This window comes from Onthophagus taurus, chromosome 8 (assembly GCF_036711975.1).
Source record: "Onthophagus taurus isolate NC chromosome 8, IU_Otau_3.0, whole genome shotgun sequence".
In the NCBI taxonomy this organism is placed as follows: domain Eukaryota; kingdom Metazoa; phylum Arthropoda; class Insecta; order Coleoptera; family Scarabaeidae; genus Onthophagus; species Onthophagus taurus.
Window position 1 is genome coordinate 9632337 of NC_091973.1, and position 18976 is coordinate 9651312.

General features: G+C 35.2%; 1 protein-coding gene and 1 long non-coding RNA gene across 3 annotated transcripts; both read right to left on the reverse strand.

The window, feature by feature from the left end:
* Nucleotides 1-240: 240 nt before the first annotated feature.
* Nucleotides 241-744, reverse strand: LOC139431040 (uncharacterized). Its single transcript, XM_071198607.1, has one exon. It carries the CDS (start codon nucleotides 742-744, stop codon nucleotides 241-243), a length of 504 nt encoding a protein of 167 aa, XP_071054708.1.
* Nucleotides 745-17142: 16398 nt separating this feature from the next.
* LOC111413094 (uncharacterized) lies at nucleotides 17143-18698 on the reverse strand. Of its 2 annotated transcripts, none has more exons than XR_011641308.1 (6): nucleotides 18648-18698; nucleotides 18415-18586; nucleotides 17975-18328; nucleotides 17670-17915; nucleotides 17485-17614; nucleotides 17143-17426 (listed from the first exon to the last, which is right to left on the reverse strand). It is a non-coding gene; the product is annotated as an uncharacterized lncRNA (long non-coding RNA). The 2 variants fall into 2 exon arrangements; XR_011641309.1 differs by having other exon boundaries at nucleotides 17975-18340.
* Between the last annotated feature and the right edge of the window lie 278 nt (nucleotides 18699-18976).

Consider the following 18976-nt stretch of genomic DNA (forward strand, 5'->3'; position numbering starts at 1 on the left):
AGTCCATTTTAATCTTTGTTGTAATCTACTCAGGTATTCTCGAGACCATGACTGCCAAAAGTCACTTTTCATTTTTTGGACGAGTTTCCATCTTATCGAGAGATTCTCGTGTATATGTGACCTTTCTTCTGGTGGTGCGATGATTGGTCTTCCAATTAAAAAGTGACCTGGAGTAATTACTTCTTCTGTGACGTCTTCGCTGATTGACACGGGTGGTCGTGAATTCAAACAGGCTTCTATTTAATACAGCAACGTTGTTAACTCTTCAAAGGTAAGGGTTGAATCTCCAATTACACGTTTTAAATGGTGTGTAATTGATTTTACACCGGCTTCCCAAATTCCTCCGAAGTGAGGAGCTGCGGGCGGAATGAAGTGCCACTGAGTTCCTTGTACTGTCAGGGCATTTTGAACTTCGGGTTTTGACGTTATTGATGTTACTTCTCCTCCTAGTATTTTGTGAGCGCCTACGAAGTTCGTCCCATTGTCGCTGTACATGTGAGCACAGTGACCTCTTCTTGAGACAAATCTCCGGAACGCTGCTATAAATGCTTCTGTTGTCATATCGCTGACCGCTTCTGTATGGATCGCTCTGATGGTTAGACACACGAAGACTGCAATGTACCCCTTGTATGATTTGTAACCTCTTCCTTTCGTAGTCCTTATTTGAATGGGACCGGCATAGTCGACACCAGTGCGTGTAAATTGAGGAGATGGTGTGATTCTAGGGCTTGGTAATTCACCCATCAGCTGTTTGGCCGTCTCTGCCTTGTACCGTATGCATTCGTAGACTTCAAAAGTCCTTGTTATCTTACGAAGAAAAACACCCAATCATTGTTCTATATCATTCTCATCTCTCGACACTACTAATACACAATGCGCACCGATCAACATTACATGGTGGAATCAATTAACTCTCGCACACCTTCGCAGAAGATTCTGGATTATCAATGGAAAGAGAGCAGTAGAAAAATGCATTCGAAATTGTGTAAAATAATTTCTTCTGTTTGTAACCAAGCTGGACCAGTCCACCACAATGAATACTTTGCTAATTTCTCGGGCTCAATTCCACGTGATATGATGTCAGCTGGGTTATTGGCAGTATCTACGTGTCTCCAACAATCTTTTGCGATTAACCTGTTGATTTCTGCTACTCGATTTGCCACGAACGTTTTCCATCTTATCGGATCGCCTTTTATCCACGCTAACGTGTTTCTTAAATCCGGCCAAGTGACGACGGTGGTATTTTCTCTTAACTCCAGGATTGTAAGTGTTCGCTTGACGAGTTTGACCAGAAGAACCGCTGCGCATAGCTCTAGTCTTTGAAGAGTAATTTTTGATCGTGCTGGCGCCACTTTGGACTTTGCAGTGAGTAACGTTGTCCGTGACTGACCATCGTTTTCTATACATCTTATGTCTCCTCCACACTCTCGCGGAGTAGCTTCGACGAGTAACCTCGTCGAAGTTGGTCAGAACGAGCAGCTCGTATCCACATTCTCGCGGGTCTTCACGAGAACTTCAGTACTATGAGTGACACCGAATTGGTAGCAGCAGCTGTTGCTGCTATTTGTGCGTATAATTTTTATAATTATGTAGACATTTATTTTAAGAAAACGATTAAAAAATCTTGGAGAAAAAAGAGATGGTGGATGTTGCCGATACATAAGAATAGAACGAGGTAGGTACGATTAATTTTTTGTAGGATTCAAAAATAGTATCAAAAGTTAGTGTATATTATTATTTAACTGCTGAATTACTTAATGAACCTTAATCAGGAGAATTCGAAAACTTTCATAGGATGTCTCCTCAAGATTTTGAATATCTTCTGCTTCAAATTGCTCCTTTAATTTCTAAGCAAGACACGCAATTAAGGGATGCAATACCAGCGAAGGTTCGGCTAGCCATAACCTTGCGGGTTTTAGCTACCGGTGATTCATATAAAAGCCTTCACTTCCTATTTAAAGTATCCAGCCAATCTATATTCAAAATTGTGCCGGAAGTCTGTTCAGCTCTCAACCAAGTTCTTAAAGATGATTGTAAGGTAAGGAAAATATCACAAAAGAAATATATTTTAAAGCACTTTAATGACATGAAAAGTAACTAATCTATAAAATCTATAACTAATCTGAAACTAATCTATAAAAAGTAACTAACAGTTTTGAAATGCTTCGTTTATTACATTCCGTAAAGAATTTGCGGTGTTTTCATACTGTAAATTAGTACATTGTTGAAAAGAATGGGCGGGTTCGTAAGAACGTGACATCATATTATGTACAGAAAATGGAGAAGGAAGTGATGAGGAAGAGGACTTAATTGAATATGGGCGACGACGTTGCACACTTCTGTTGTGAAATATTTGCTGTATTTCAAACATAACGTCTTCTTTATCATCATCGGATAGTTTTTTCAATTTTTTGGCAACAAGTTTACCGAACACGTCACACTCATCTTCAGAATCAGCTCTTTTATTTTTATTACATTGTGTAGCGTATCAAATGCGGTTCTCATTTGTTTAGCTGCATCCTGAACTTCTGGTGGATCCGCCCGACGTCGAATGGTTTTGCTTGTACTTTTCCTTACTTGATCCTGTTGTATTTCCACTACATCGTTACCATTGTTACCATCTATTGGCAACATAGTATGTATATAAGGCAAATTTATACCGTGTTCGTAAATTCGTTGCGAATTTATTGCACATTCACTGTTTTGCAACTACCTAACCTCAATCACATCACAACGAAATATTCTAGATTATCGACATTGTCGACATCCTGTACATAGTTGACATATTGTGGACACGCGGACGTCAATAATCAAAGTCGACGAGTCGACGCCCATCTCTGGGCACAATCAACCATACCTAAAGAGAGAACTAAAGACGTATCAAATGATATAATAAGATCTAAAAGTGTAGCGGACAATGCGGTTGTCCTGGTCGGACAATCAATCAAATAATCGAAGTGTATCTGAGCTTCCAGAGTTGAGCACATTAATGTTAAAATCTCCAAAACAGAGAATTCGGTCAGTCAGGAGCAGGCAGTTCGCAACCGTGTCATATAGCTCTTAACCTTGCACCGCAACCCTAAGGGGTACCTAAGGGGCCCTAAATGGTAGACAACGATATCAAATTTCACCGTGTAGTCCAATGCTCTTAACCAACATTAATACCTTGCTCGGTGAAAGGTCATTCAGATCCTTTGGGGAGATAAATTGCGACCCAAAAATCGAGAATCTGATACGGTTAACAGAAGGGCAGTGGCATAAAACATGCTCAACCGTCTCCGCTTTCTTCGCACATATACGGCATTGAACATCGTCGGCTGGATCCAACAAGTCGACAGTGCCCAGTAAAGACACCCATTAGAACTTTAATGCTGCTACGAGCAAGTCCTAAAATATTCCCGGGTTTGACAGTGGCGATGTTAATAAACACCTTACATGTCTCATTCCAGGAGAACTGGTCCACAGTAGGCGAAGTCTCTCTTCAGCCCACAAGTGCTGGCCCCACAAACGGTTAGCGCTGCCCTCTCGTGCTAGCTCATCTGCCGCTTCATTTCCAGCAAGCCCAGATCAGAGAAACTTTGTTATCACAACTCAGTGTGTTTAATGTTCTCTTTTACTGTTTGAGAAAAGTCGTACTGTCATGTTCTTCACCCCTTTCTCAAGAAGGATTAGAGCACCCATGTCAATAGCAAATACTTCCGCCTGGAATACAGTACGTACCCAGGCTGTAAGCTTGCTTTACACGTTCGCTGTATGTATGTATGCTTAGGGGAGCATGTATGTATGCGTAATATTTACGCGCGCACTTAGGCCCCAGTGAACTAGAAACTATTCTGCTATCAAGCATATTGCGGATCCAATCCTCTATAGTTGCTTCCACTCCCCTGTCAAAAGCAGCTTTTTCAAGGGAATGTGGTATTGCGTTGTTAAACGTACCTTCTATATCCAGAAACGCACAAACCAAGATCTCTTTATCCTGGAGCGTCCTAGATACTCTACCAATCAAGTTGTGTAGAGCGAATTCTGCTGATTTTCCCGCTTTATAAGTGTAGTGTGGGTTATTCTTACACACACATCCATGCAGGGTGCCCTGTTAAGAGTACGGATCGGCTGTATCTCGACAACGGTAAGGTCTAGAGGTTTGGGAAAAAATCCTTATAGGCAAAGTGGGCAAGAGAAATAGCTGGAAATTATTTTGAAGTTCATAATTCGACCGCTAGGAGGGTTAACTGCCATAGAGAAACATAAAATTCCGGCTATCTCAAAAAGTTAGACGATATGCTAAAACTTTGAGAACACTATTTAGTAGCTTGGATAATACCGCATCGCTTTTGTTTTGCAATATTTCTCATATCTGTCATAATAAGGGAGGGGAGGGCCAATGCGTTTTCAAATGTTTATATTTTAATATCTCCTGGACCATTCAACCGATTTGAATATTTTTGGTCTTGTTTGCAACAGCATTTTATGCTCTTTTAAAAGATATTTTCAGTAAGACCGCTTTGTTTAAAATGCTTTTTTGGCAACCAGAAAGGTTGAGATATCCAAACGTCGAGGACGGGAAAATGGTAGATGAGAATTTGTTATTATACGATGTTTAACGTTATGCAAGACAGGCATTGAAAAATCTGGAGCAGAAGTCAAGTTCGGGAAAGATTTTAGAAGTTTAGTAAATTGAGTTTGAATAGAAAACAGTTTAGGACTAGGTATGTTAGAATGTATATAATATTAGTGTCAAATTAGTGTCACCAAATTTATCTAAAATCTGCGCCTATAATTGGTTTGGTAATCAGCCACAGTAAAAACGAAAGAAAAATTTCTGCGCAAATTTAAAGATAGAGTCAATATTTTCTTACTGTAGGTATTGATTGTAGACCAATTAGTTGCTGAAGGATATGAAGTTGAATCTTTTTTTAAAAATGGGAAAAGTTTAAATGTTAAAACGGATATGTCAGTACCTGTATCGATAAGAAAATTTAGATTGTTATTATCGTCGTAGATAAAAAGACGATGACTAATAAGATTAATTGATGGATGATGTGAATTACGTTGAATTGTTAAAACTAAATTTTTACTTGAAGGACTCTTTTCTATTGACTCTCTACAAATTAACATTTTTTAAGATAAATAATAAATTGATATTAATTTTGATTTATCTTTCAGATGACGCTGCCTGCCTTAAAAAAACTCCCTTAAATTAGTCATATCTTTTTCATCGTTAAAATTTTTACAACTCACACAACTTGAAATAGTTTCTCCGACATTTTTACATAAATTTGTTATACCTACCAATCTTCTCTAAAGTTCGCCGTTTCCAAGATAATAACTGTTTAAGAGTACTTTGCAAAATTTACTATGCTCAGTAAACATTAGTTTTCGTTGAAATTGATTTTATTTGGTCAAACACTAGATTAACACTGGCTAATTGGCATTAATACTACAGTATTAATGCTAATTGCAAGTGGAAATTATTAAAGAAAAACGAAAATAAAGTATTAATTTCAACAATATGTATCTTCGTTATTATTAACAATTGGACTAAGATAAGTTAATAATAAAAAGTAAATGAAAAAACGATGAAATGAATTTTCTTATTTTATTTATTTTCGGTGCTACATGTTTCGAAATCTAATAGGTTTCTTCTTCAGGCACGACTGAAAAATACAACGAAAAATTGAGTTGAGGATCTAAATTTTCAAAATGAACTAAAAATCTTTAAATTATAATAGAAAATTAATACGGTGACATGTTAAAAATTACCGTCAAACGTGAGAAGCACGTGTTTCTCGAGGTTGTAGAGGAGGTTTTCGGAGCACTTACACTAATAAACCAAATAAAACTAGTTTAAAGTGACAACAGAAAAAAATACTATCAATAGTCTAAAATATGTTAAAATAAAATCCAAAAAAAATTAAAATTAAATGTATATGAGATGATACTAAACGTTTGAGATGGACACGTATGACTGAACGATACAAAACAAGACGGAATGCGTAAGCGGACATGCGTAATATAAAGTTGGAAGCGTGAAATTGACATATCAGAAGGCAAACAATTAAGAAAATATTTTCTAAAATTAAAGGTCTTAAAATCTAATTAGTAGACTTTTATCGTATTACAAAGTATTGTCAAAGTTAGAGACTAGAGGACACTAGAGGGATTATAAAAATTTGATAAAAAACCTGTTATTATTAAGCTCAGTTATATCGTTGAGTAGAAGGGATTTATTTTGAGTGTGAATATAGTATTCTTCATATAGATCTAGCTATTTTGATTTTTCGACTTTTTCAGTAAAGAAACACAACTGAAATCTATTTGTGTTTAGAGGTGCTCATTTGTTTGTATATAATTGAAGAATCTTTAGTTAAGTGTTCTTCGAAACGTGTATGTAAAGTTCGCCCAGTCTGTCCAACGTATATTTTATCACAATCTCCACATTTAATCCTGTAAACACCACTTTGGTCTTTGATATCGAATTTGTTTCTTATTATATAGAAGTGATCTGAGTCTGTTTCATTTGTGTTGGTGCTGGCCCACATTGCGTGGTGAGCATTGGCGTCGCATCCAACAATCACTTGTAGGTTATTCCTTCGGCCATCCTGTTGGCGGATGCTCTGAGATTAAACATACATTAATGTTGTTCCTGATAAGTAAGCAAACGCTGGGTCTATCCCCCGACACGTGCGGAAATCCTTCCTCGGCCTGGTTTCACACCTGGTGATCTCTTTACGCTCTTGGTGCTTGTTGCCGCTGAGGCTGATGATGGAAACAGGGCGACTGTCACGCCCCCTATTCTTATCCTATCAAACACATTTTAAAATTATCAAAAAATTAAACACAATATTTTATTTAGAAACAGAAATAAAAACGCAATGTTAAACCTTTTATAAAAATACTGGAATATTCAGTAATAGAATATGAATAACTTGGGAAATTAAACAATTAAAATTCATTACTTGTGATTACTAGCTGATCCCAGCATGCCATTAGCCAACCTTCTAAGTTCTGGTAGTGTTTCAATTATACATTGGGCAATACTTTCTAGTATGAGCACAATCACTGTCTGCATAACAATACGGACACTTCAACTCTATCAAAACCGGGCATGAAACTTTACCTGTGGAATCTTTCAACGAATGACTTTCATAAAATTTTCGTTCTTCTGAATTTCAAAGACAATAAGTACAAGACTCTTCTTGGTATGGTGGAACCGTTTACGGTGGAATTGTTTCCATTGAGGAAATTATACCACTTATGTTTAGCTTCCTGTTCTGCGATAGCTTGTCTTTAAAATGCCTCTTTCATTTTTTTCACGTAATAATCCATTGGTCTTTGTTGTTAATTAAAAAGTAACAACGTGATGGTATTATTAATGTAGTATTATGTAGAATTTATTTATGTAGTATTATGTAGTAGTTATTTATAACAACATACGAGTCAGGCAGAATTTCAGCTGAAACAATTCCGGGGTGCAGCCAATTTTCCGCTAAGCAGATCACATCAAAGTCGACATTTAATGAGTTATTGAATACAATCGGTAGTCTGCCACGAATACGCACATTCTGATAATAAAAAGAAAATAAATGCATGGCGTTTAATAAATTACAACAAATTGACCTAATAGTTTACATACGTGAAATATTCCTCTCGTTCCCTATCTCAATCAGAGGGGAATAGTCGGTTTGTCGTACAAAAATTTTACAATCGCGGGTCCATATATGTTTGTAATTTTTTTCTTTACCAATCATAGTAAGGGTTCGTTCACAAAGCATCTTTCACCGACGCCATCAATCTTCATGCCCGGTGATGAACCCGAGGGCAAGGATTTTCTCTTCTGGATGCAGGCTGCGAGGAACTACGATGGACCTTGGATTTGAATTCTTTGGTGTTAGGTATTATGGGCTTAAGTCAAAAATTGTAGTTTTCCACAAAATGAGTTTGAAAGTTCTATAATTATTCGTAAATCGCATTATTTTTTTATAGAAGTAACAACAGCACCAATTCATTACCGAAATGGTAGTTGATAGCTAGGTTACAACATTTAAGAAAAAAAATGAATATTTACTTGAATTTGGCTGACTTAAGTCTTCAAGACCGTCTGATTAATAACTACCTGTATTTATTTTGTTTGACGTAAGGACTTAAGTCAAGCAAAAAAACGGCGCTGAATGATTACATTTTTATTCAATAACAAAATGTTGGAATAATCAAAATAAAGTATATGTTTGTAACACGAAACAAAAAGAATAACGACGCCAGCGTCCTTAAGAGAAATCCTTAAATGTCTTCTTCTTCTACTTGTTCTATCAAATCGGGATCATTATCAATGGCAGTCTCAGAAGATGGTAAATTTTTATAGAATTCGTGAAATACAGGTGGTACAAATCGTAATAATGCACACAAATCGTTTTTCTTATCAACCGAAATTGGAAGTAAACTTCTGTATCTTTGCTGGAGGGGATAATTCTTCAAGTTGTGGAGTTTTCCCCTTCTTAGGAAACTTAGCACTTTAAAATCCTCAGTGTCGCTTAAAAAGTTTTTGTAGTGTACGACACCTGTTTCTTTATATTGAAGCCATTGTACAAGCGGCCACAAGAATGGTTCACCAGATAAATTTTTTTTTTCGGCATACCAATACAGTCTTTAGTAAATGAGCAAAGTCAAAAAATTCGTTCTGTTCCATCTCATGAACCTTGAACTGGTTCTTTCTCCCTGTTCCTTTGACCAACTGGAACCAATCGTGTGGGTGGAAAATAGGTGTTTCAATTTTTTTTTCTGTTTCTCTATCATGGAGTGATCGATGTCACATTCTATGTGAGTATGGCCTGGTACTAGGAACTTGTGATTGATTATAAGGTGGGAAATTCCCTTTGCACCTTTACGAACATGGCAGCAACATGACTATTTTTGTTCTGCCCTCCACATGTGATATTCCACCTCAGCACCTGGTAACACAATGGGAAAACTTTAAGCAACAAATAACTTTAGTATCAAATCTCGAAATACCTCGCTTCATGTCATCTAGTGATTATAAAACTTGTGAGCTTCACCTCTTTTGTGACGCCTCTGAGGTGGGATATGCTACTGCAACTTACTTACGTTATCAAGATCAAGATGAATTCATTAAAACTAAAAAAATGTTTGACGTTTCGGATGCCATGTTGCAACCTTCTTCAGAAACAAGTTCGAAGTGTCACTTCAAACGTCAAAAATTTTTTCAAAAAACGCACGTCTTATCTACCTTTGAAATTCAAAACTCCCTTCATGTTTTCATCATTCAGAGTCAATATTTTTCTGATCTCATTCAATCCATTCATCATAACCAAACGCCGAAGAAACCTTATCGACAGCTCCCTCCGTTCATCGATAGAGGGTTGCTCAGTGTGGGTGGTCGGTTACGTTGTGCTGAAATACCATTCGAGCATAAACATCAATTATTATTACCGCAAAATTTTCGGTTAACACAACAAATAATGGAAGAAACACATCATAAATTTATATATCCTGGTCTTCTAACTTTATCATCATTACTACCACAACAATGTTGAATTTTATCTCTAAGAAGTGCTAATTATCAAGTCCTATCACGATGTATTCGTTGTTTTCGTGCGAAACCCAGATCGTATGTTCCAATGATTGCAGATCTTCTTAGCTTCCGAGTCACAGAATTAAAACCTTGCGCTGTGGTCGGGGTTGATTTTGCTGGTCCCATATATACAACCATGCATCGAGCAAGAGGAGTGCGATCGGTGAAGTCATATATTTGTGATTTTGTGTGTACATCCATTAAAGCGCTCCATTTAGAGTTGGTTTCAGATCTCTCTACCGATGCTTTCATCGCGGCTCTACGGAGATTCATCTCAAGACGAGGTAACTGTACAACCAGTTTTAGTGACCATGGAACTAACTTTATTGGTGCTAACAACAAATAACAAGAATTGGCTACAGATACTGGTTCCAAATTTGGTATCCAATGGAAATTTAATCCTCCAAGTGCACCACATTTCAATGGATTGAGTGAAGCAGGTGTGAAGTCCGTAAAAAATCATTTAATTAGAGCTATCGGTACCTAGATGCTTACCTTTGAGGAGGTTTACACAGGAGGTCCTAACGCAAGTAGAGGCAGTACTTAATTCAAGACCACTGTGTTCTTTGTTATCAGATCCTAACGATTTGCTATCATTAACACCTTCTCATTTTTTGTGTGTAGGACCATTAAACTCTGCGATTCCAGATCCGGTCGTCACGGATATTCCTTTGAATCATTTAAACTGATCGAATCTTTTACAGCGGATGATCCAAGATTTTTGCGGCCGCTGGAAAATTGAATATCTACACACATTACAACAAAGACGCAAATGGGATTAGTCAGTACCTCCAATTGAAAATGGTGTATTATGGTGGTGTATTAGAAGTAATCAAAGATGATCAACATTCACCGATGCACTGGATCACTGGGAGAGTTACTAAAACATACGCCGGACTCGATGGAAATGTGCGCGTTGTTGATATAAAAACCGTTAACGGTTGTTTGCAGCGCCCCGTGGCGAAAATTTGTATTTTGCCATTCGATTAAATTATCGACTTACTTGTGTTTCGTCCCTCATTGTTTTTGTTAATTCATTATATTAACATTTTTTGATGCTTCGTATTTTATTGTTGTAAAAAATATTAACAATAATGTATATTTTTTACAACAATAAAACGTTTGTCAAGTACGCACGATCTCGTGCGCACTTTTAATAGAGAAAAATCTCAACTGTCGAGCGATTATCACGTTTGCCGTTCTTACCGAAACTTAAATTCATTTCTGTCGCACCGAAGAGGGTTGGATTAGGATTTGTTAATTAGGATTAGGTAATTATACACCTTTTTTATTTTCAAACTTGTTTTTATTTCAAAGAAAATTATTTGAAACCGGCACTTTTTATTTTGAACCCTGTTTTTATCGGCTGTATTCAGGCTTGCTAAATTAAATAATAAGGCGTAACTAACGCCTTCTATAACTAATGAAACAACATCAAATTCTTATTTCTCATACTGAAATACCTCAAAATTCCAAATTTTACGTAAATACTAGTAAAACTTTAAAAGTTATTAAGAAATGAAAGAGAAAAATATCAATTTTGAACACCCTGTATCTCCTAAACTAGCAACATTGGTAAAAAGCATATTTAGTGTCTACTATCTCCAGTTTCGTGATTTCCCATTCTTTCCGACTCAACCTTTATATAGGGTTAGACAAGAAATATTGCACAGGATTACACTTGATAATAGTAAAACTTTGTTTCAAGAAAATAGGTCCTAAAAGAGTGGAAACTTGAACAATAATCCCTTTTTAAAAAGAGACTATTTTGAGCTTATTTATTATTTTTGGGTCAGTCGTTTATAACTAAAAGAATTAAAAAGAAAAATATGCTTAAAAAATTTCCACTGTTATAGAACATATTTTGAGGATGAAATAAGACTTGAAATAAGATTATAAAATAATCTTATTTAAGAAATAAGATTAAGAAAATATTAAAGGTCTTAAAATCTAATTAGTAGACTTTTATCGTATTACAAAGTATTGTCAAAGTTAGAGACTAGAGGACACTAGAGGGATTATAAAAATTTGATAAAAAACCTGTTATTATTAAGCTCAGTAATATCGTTGAGCAGCAGGGATTTATTTTGAGTGTGAATATAGTATTCTTCATATAGATCTAGCTCTTTTGATTTTTCGACTTTTTCAGTAAAGAAACACAACTGAAATCTATTTGTGTTTAGAGGTGCTTATGTGTTTGTATATAACTGAAGAACCTTTAGTTAAGTGTTCTTCGAAACGTGTATGTAAAGTTCGCCCAGTCTATCCAACGTATATTTTATCACAATCTCCACATTTAATCCTGTAAACACCACTTTGGCCTTTGATACCGAATCTGTTTCTTATTAAATAGAAGTGATCCGAGTCTCTTTCATTTGTGTTGGTGCTGGCCCACATTGCGTGGTGAGCATTGACGTCGCATCCAACAACCACTTGTAGGTTATTCCTTCGGCTGTAGGCAATTATGTCTCGCACAGCGGCTGGTGGAAGAACATTATCCGTTCTGGGGAAGTATGTTGACCAGATGACAACTTCTGTCCAGCCCTTTTCACCTCGGATTGTCAGAACCGCAGCCACACAATCGCGGTCGCTATGCTCTGAGATTAAACATGCATTAATGTTGTTCCTGATAAGTAAGCAAGCGCTGGGTCTATCCCCCGACACGTGTGGAAATCCTTCCTCGGCCGAGTTTCACACTTGGCGCTCTCTTCACGCTCTTGGTGCTTGTTGCCGCTGAGGCTGATGATGGAGACAGGGCGACTGTCACGCCCCCTATTCTTATCCTATCAAACACATTTTAAAATTATCAAAAAATTAAACACAATATTTTATTTAGAAACAGCAATAAAAAATGCAATGTTAAACCTTTTATAAAAATACTGGAATATTCAGTAAGAGAATATGAATAACTTCGGAAATAAAACAATTACAATTCATTACTTGTGATTACTAGCTGATTTCAACGTGCCATTAGCCAACCTTCTAAGTTCTGGTAGTGTTTCATTTATACATTGGGCAATACTTTCTAGTATGAGCACAATCACTGTCTGCATAACAATACGGACACTTCAACGCTCTCAAAACCGGACATGAAACTTTACCTGTAGAATCTTTCAACGAATGACTTTCATAAAATTCTCGTCCTCCTGAATTTCAAAGAGAATAAGTACAAGAATCTTCTTGGTATGGCTTTTGACCACCCGATTACGGTGGAATTGTTTCCATTGAGAAAATTATACCACTTATGTTTAGCTTCCTGTTCTGCGATAGCTTGTCTTTAAAATGCCTCTTTCATTTTTGTCACGTAATAATCCATTGGTCTTTGTTATTAATTAAAAAGTAACAACGTGATGGACATTTATTTAGTATTATTAAAAATTATTTAAAGTATTATTAATGCAGTATTTATTTATGTAGTATTATGTAGTAGTTATTTATAACAACATACGAGTCAGGCAGAATTTCAGCTGAAACAATTCCAGGGTGCAGCCAATTTTCCGCTAAGCAAATCACATCTAAGACGACAGTTAATGAGTTATTGAATACAATCGGTAGTCTGCCACGAATACTGCGCACATTCTGATAATAAAAAGAAAATAAATGCATGGCGTTTAATAAATTACAACAAATTGACCTAATAGACCTAATTTACATACGCGAAATATTCCTCTCGTTCCCTATCTGAATCAGAGGGTGAACAGATCCGGACTATGCCTGGTTATCTGTTGTAGGAAGGTGGTGAAGTAAAGACTAGTAGATAATTAATTCATACTGAATTTTATTATAAAAATTTTCTGTTTATATACAAAACCTTAAAACTACAATGTGCGATTGATTCCAAAACAATCATGTCTTATTTACAAAAATTACATTAACAATTATTTTGCGTCCTCAATTCTTGTTTGAGCACTGCCGATGGACCTGCTGAGTTGCAGCGCTTCGTCAGGTGTTGTTGCGACCGCCAACTGGGTCGGTTCGAACCTTATCACTATTTTAATTTATTTCCTAATTTGTTTCTAATATTAAAAAATTTTTTTTTTTAATTAAGGTTAAACAACAATTCTATTTTATTCTATTCTATTTTCAACTGTGCAGCTAATTTTACGCTCATTTTTTGAAATGTATTTGGGTTTATATGCTGTTCATTTATTTTTATTAAAGCTTTCCCAGTGTCGCTTTGTTGGTCTAAATTAAATAGCTTTCTTATATCATCAAATGAAATTCTTTTCTTCTTCTTTCTTTCTCTTTAATAGGTGAGACGGATCAAATATAGTGAAATATTTTCTTTTGTCCACAAAAAAATTCAGTTTATTTATTGTTACTTTTAAAAGTTTGTATAGTTTTTGGTTCGTCGTAACTTGGTCGCAAATAATACCAACAGGTTTAACGTTTATTTTTTGTAACATCGTTAAAGTGTGACAAATAATTTTTTTTTCAATCTTTACCGTCCACCCCACTTTATGTAAAATAAAACGATAATGGGGCTTGCTAATTACAATATACACCTCTAATTAATAATACTAAAGCATGTTTAGCCGCAATTGCTTTCTTCCCAGTTCCCCAAGATCCTCAAAGCCATCTATACTTCCAGTCTTCTGACACTATTCTAATTTTTCTTTGATACTCATCACATCAAAAGTAAGTATACATTCCTTATCTTTACTACTCATTGTATCAAATTTAATTTTTAACTGTTTGTATATACCTTTGTTATATCCCGTTTTTATATTGTACTGAGATAACCATTTTCTTATTATTGAAGGCGATGGTAGAATCACACCTTTTTCCCTCATGAATTTATATACTGAGGGTGATTTATAATATTATGATATAGCGGTGGCTTTCTCATCAATCGTGAATGGTTTCATTTTTTTATTATACAGTTGCTAGTAACTGTTCCAATTCGAGAGGAATTGCAACGGTAGGTGTAAGGAATCTAACCTCTTGTAATGTCATTGAATTTGGAGATCTAGTTTTGGATGTTGATGGTTGGTCACTGTATGTTAATGGTTCATTTCCATCAATTTCCGTTGGACAAGCATCGGTGTAAGGTAAAGGAATGGCATAATTTGATAATTTTTTGTTAAAAATATCCTGTGCTTGAAAATGATATTCGTAAATTGATCGTTTACCCAAGGACTTTGCAGATAAACTTACAAGGGAAGTGTCACGACTGTGTCTCACTGATTTCGATGAAATTTGGTACAGTCATACAATGGGCCAAAATAAGGTTCGCACATTTTTTATACATGGGGTAAAAGCCCCTGGGGCAAGTTATAGGGGTTGAAAGTTTGGAGAGGAAGTACGTTTTCACTTATATTTTGAAACGAAAAGTGGTTAAAATAAATAGTTAAGCAAATAGTTAAGAGTTGAAGACTTTAAGGGGGCAGTTTCCTAATTTAAACAAATAAATCATACTTTGTGTGATTTTTTAATATAGTAGTAATGAAATATAAATATATTCCCCACTTAAAAATATCGTAATTAAAGATTTATCTGCACCTTAAAAATTAAAATCTTACCGGAATTTTCGATCCATTTTTTACATCTTTCTTTATCGGACGCGGGAAAACGAAACATTCGCAACCCAGAAGAACTAAGCTTAACTAGCGCAACCAAAAATATGCTCAAAAAATGATAGTTTAAGCGCTTAAAAATGCTGTATAAAAATCAAAATATGCTGTTAAAACATGAAAATATGCTCTATAAAAAAGAGTCTTTTCCAAATATTCCTATCAAATTTAAAATGTAGTTGTCTTTTAAATCTGTAGGCGAACAAAATAATGTAGAAATGATTTCGAGACATTTATTAGTTTGACATGTTTAAACTAAAAGACAATTAGAAAATATTGAACAATATACAAAGCATAAATTGAAAGAAATAGATAATAAAACAAATACAGATTCAACTTAAATTTTGACTCTGTTGGTTTGGTAGGGTCATACATTGATGCAGCTAATTTGTAGAATTCCGTGGCCTTATCTACCCCTCTTCCTGCACAAGATTTAAGAAACATATATCGCGCAAGATTACCGGGTAGATGGGTCTTCGTCTGGCCAGAGGAGGACATGCTACCCTTAGCATGTCGACACGTACTCTCTATGGCGTTGGTGTGCGCGCCTGTATCCGGATCTACAAAATTAATCGAATGATTAACTTTTAAATGTACGTACCCTTCCATGTCCAAACAATCATAGGCCCTCCAATAATCGGAAATTATGGTGGTACCCGGCCGTATCCACTTTTGGATGATGGGGAGAAGGGTGTCCGCTGATCTGTCCTCCACGGTCTCCATGAACACACGTCCTGTACCACGTTCGTATCCGCCAAAAACCCATTGGCCCTCAACGCGGTGTCCTCGGTGATATTTTCGCCAAAATTTACTCTCGTCAATCTCGACGACAGAGTCCGGACCGCCTAACATCTCCGGATGCACCAGGTATTTATCCAATACGACCTCCCGACAGAACGATGCAAAGTCGACCGCAGTTCTTAAGGACATATTGGTTAGTTTTGCGATGAATGCAATACTAACTTTCTCCACCCACAAATAGATGAATCCTAAAATTTGGGGTATATCTAATTTAGACTGTGCAAAAAACGTACCGGTTCGAAACGATACAGTCGTACCACACTTTTGCTTCTTCTGTTTCCTGACGGAAACACGTCCGTTACATACCCACAAATATCCATCTATTGCTCTAGTCTGTTGTTGTAAGACTAGCGAACTCTCGCATTGCGGGCACTTGTAATCGCCTTCATTGGGAATGAAACCCCAATCCCTCAGGCGGTTCAGTAACTCCTCTCCTTCATCGGAACGCAGTGGAACCATGCAGTATTCAGTACTCTAAAAAACAATAAAATTATATCTAATATTATTATCAAAATATCCAACTTACCTCAGCCATGTTAAAAACATAAGTAAATTTAAAAAAACGAAAACGGTTTATATACTACCCAATTTTCACAAGGGAAGATACTGATCATGTTTACAAGGCAATTCCTTTTAATTCCCTTACTTATGAAGCTAAACATATTTTTTCAAAATTTGGTATTGTTTTGGCCTTCTCTAATAATAACACTATTCTTAATTTACTCTCTAATTTATTTATTTATTTACACACACGGGGGTAGCAAGAGGACACAGTCCCATATAAAAGCTACTCCACTGTAATACATTTTATATACTACAATAAATTGTATGAACACAAAATTGAACATGGATCAGTTAATTAATTAATGGCCTTAAGCATATGTGATCAAATCAATTCAAGGCAAAACTCAAGCCGCTGCAAAGAGATAATGTACTTAAAATCACACAACTGGTAGGGCGAGCACGGCATTACGAATAATTTGCTTGAAGTTGTGCGGCGTGACCATTGAGGTCTTATATATAATCTAGAGTGCGTATGCTATTGTCCCCACCACGCCAAAAATGAAGCCCAAAAGGTCGCCATGTTGGATGTACCAATTTAGCGGGAAATTCGAAATTATAGATACTTATGCAAGAATTTACATTATTATAAACTGGAAAGACAGAAAATAATAATCAAAATAAAACACATTAATTTTTTATTGATAAATAATTATTAATTATATAATATTTTAACAGAACTTAATAATTTTTAACATAAACTAAGAAGAAAATATTACCTTTTGCTTATAGATAATTGTTAGTTTATTTTAAAAGAACTGAACATTCCTTAATAATAAATTTTACTTGAACTTCAATTGTTAATTTCAAATCAAGTAACCAGAAACATTTTATGGACTGTTGTAAATAATCTTCCAACCTACCAAATTATAAAAATATATGTGAAACAAGAAGAATTCGAAAACCTACAACAAAAATAAAACTTTAATAAGAATAACAACATAAAAAATTAAAAAATATTACTCATAAGCCTTAGATGACAAAAAATTAAGCGTTAATGCAAATGTCCTTAAATCCGCATCAAACTTTTTTTTAATAGTATAATCATTCTTTTTTTGCAAGGCACATTTAGAAAGAAGACTATCTAAAACATCTACAAAATATGAAATTATACAAGAATATTGTAATAGAAAAATAGAACAAGTCACCTGAAAAGCAATGTTCTAAAATATTTTCTGCTATTGCCGAAATTTTACCACTTTGTTTCAAGTTATTTAATAGTGTTTTGCCATTACAGATTTTCTTTTTCTGATGCCTCAAATTTTGCTGAAGCAAATGAATTTTTTCTTGTAAAAAACCATTTTTTTTCTTAACATCTGTACTTCTTTATATAATTTTTCATCATTAATGCAGTAGGTATGGTCTAAAACGACTCTTCGCCTTTTTTCTGAAACCTAAATCGTGCACTTGTGACTATGTGGTTATTGTGTGTAGATCTAAATAACTTTCTTACATCAGGTTCGTTATCGAATGACAGCTTAAGATTCAGCTTTAATCGGAATCTGTTACTTTTAACCCTAGAACTTTTAGGTGTATGCCAATTGCCCTATATAATAACAAGTTATTGAAGATGTGTGAAACATATTAGATTATGCTCAACATGCTGCAGAGTATACTTACACAAATGTACACATATTCACATAAATACAGGTTAAAAATAATTGATCTACTTACGTTCAAGCTAAAGCATTGCTAAGTACTTATTTAACTACCTACCTAATGTATATTAATCACATTAAAATACCTACACACTTTATTGTCAAGTGTTCTTGATTATAAATTAAAATTTATTCTTTTTTGAAGTAAACTAAAATAAATTCTTAAAATAAATAACATAAAATATATTCTTGTTGGATTAGATTTCAAGGTGTATTCAAACAATTCTTCACTAACCTGTATTTTTGTCGGTACACAACTTAATTTTACTCGAACATTAGGCCCCGACTTGTCCAAACTCTCATTATTAAAATGATCACTACAAATAAAAATAGTCTTTACAGTGCGCTTTACATTCCCTTCCAAAACTTCTATCCACTTTCTCTTCAAAATCGCATAGTCTGGAATTCTAAATAAATAAAAACAGAATTATTTACAAGATTATTTACATTCCGAAAGTAGCAACTTACTGGTGAAACGTAATATTTTTGTTTTTATACGAATTTTTACAAGTTTTTACAACACTACATGTTCGTCCCATGTTTACTAAAATTTGTCCTAAAAAACACAATAACACAAACCAAACACAACACTGGAAAATAACGACGTATCCAAATACGAAACCGTATACGAAACTACGAAAGTGACGTTTATGAGAATTTTGAGGTTATAATTCTAGGGACAAGAGAGATTTGAAACTATAGCTAAGTTCAGGTCGGTACATCCAACATGTCCGACTTTCTGATTACCCCCACCACCACCACATACGCACTCTAGATTATATATAAGACCTCAATGG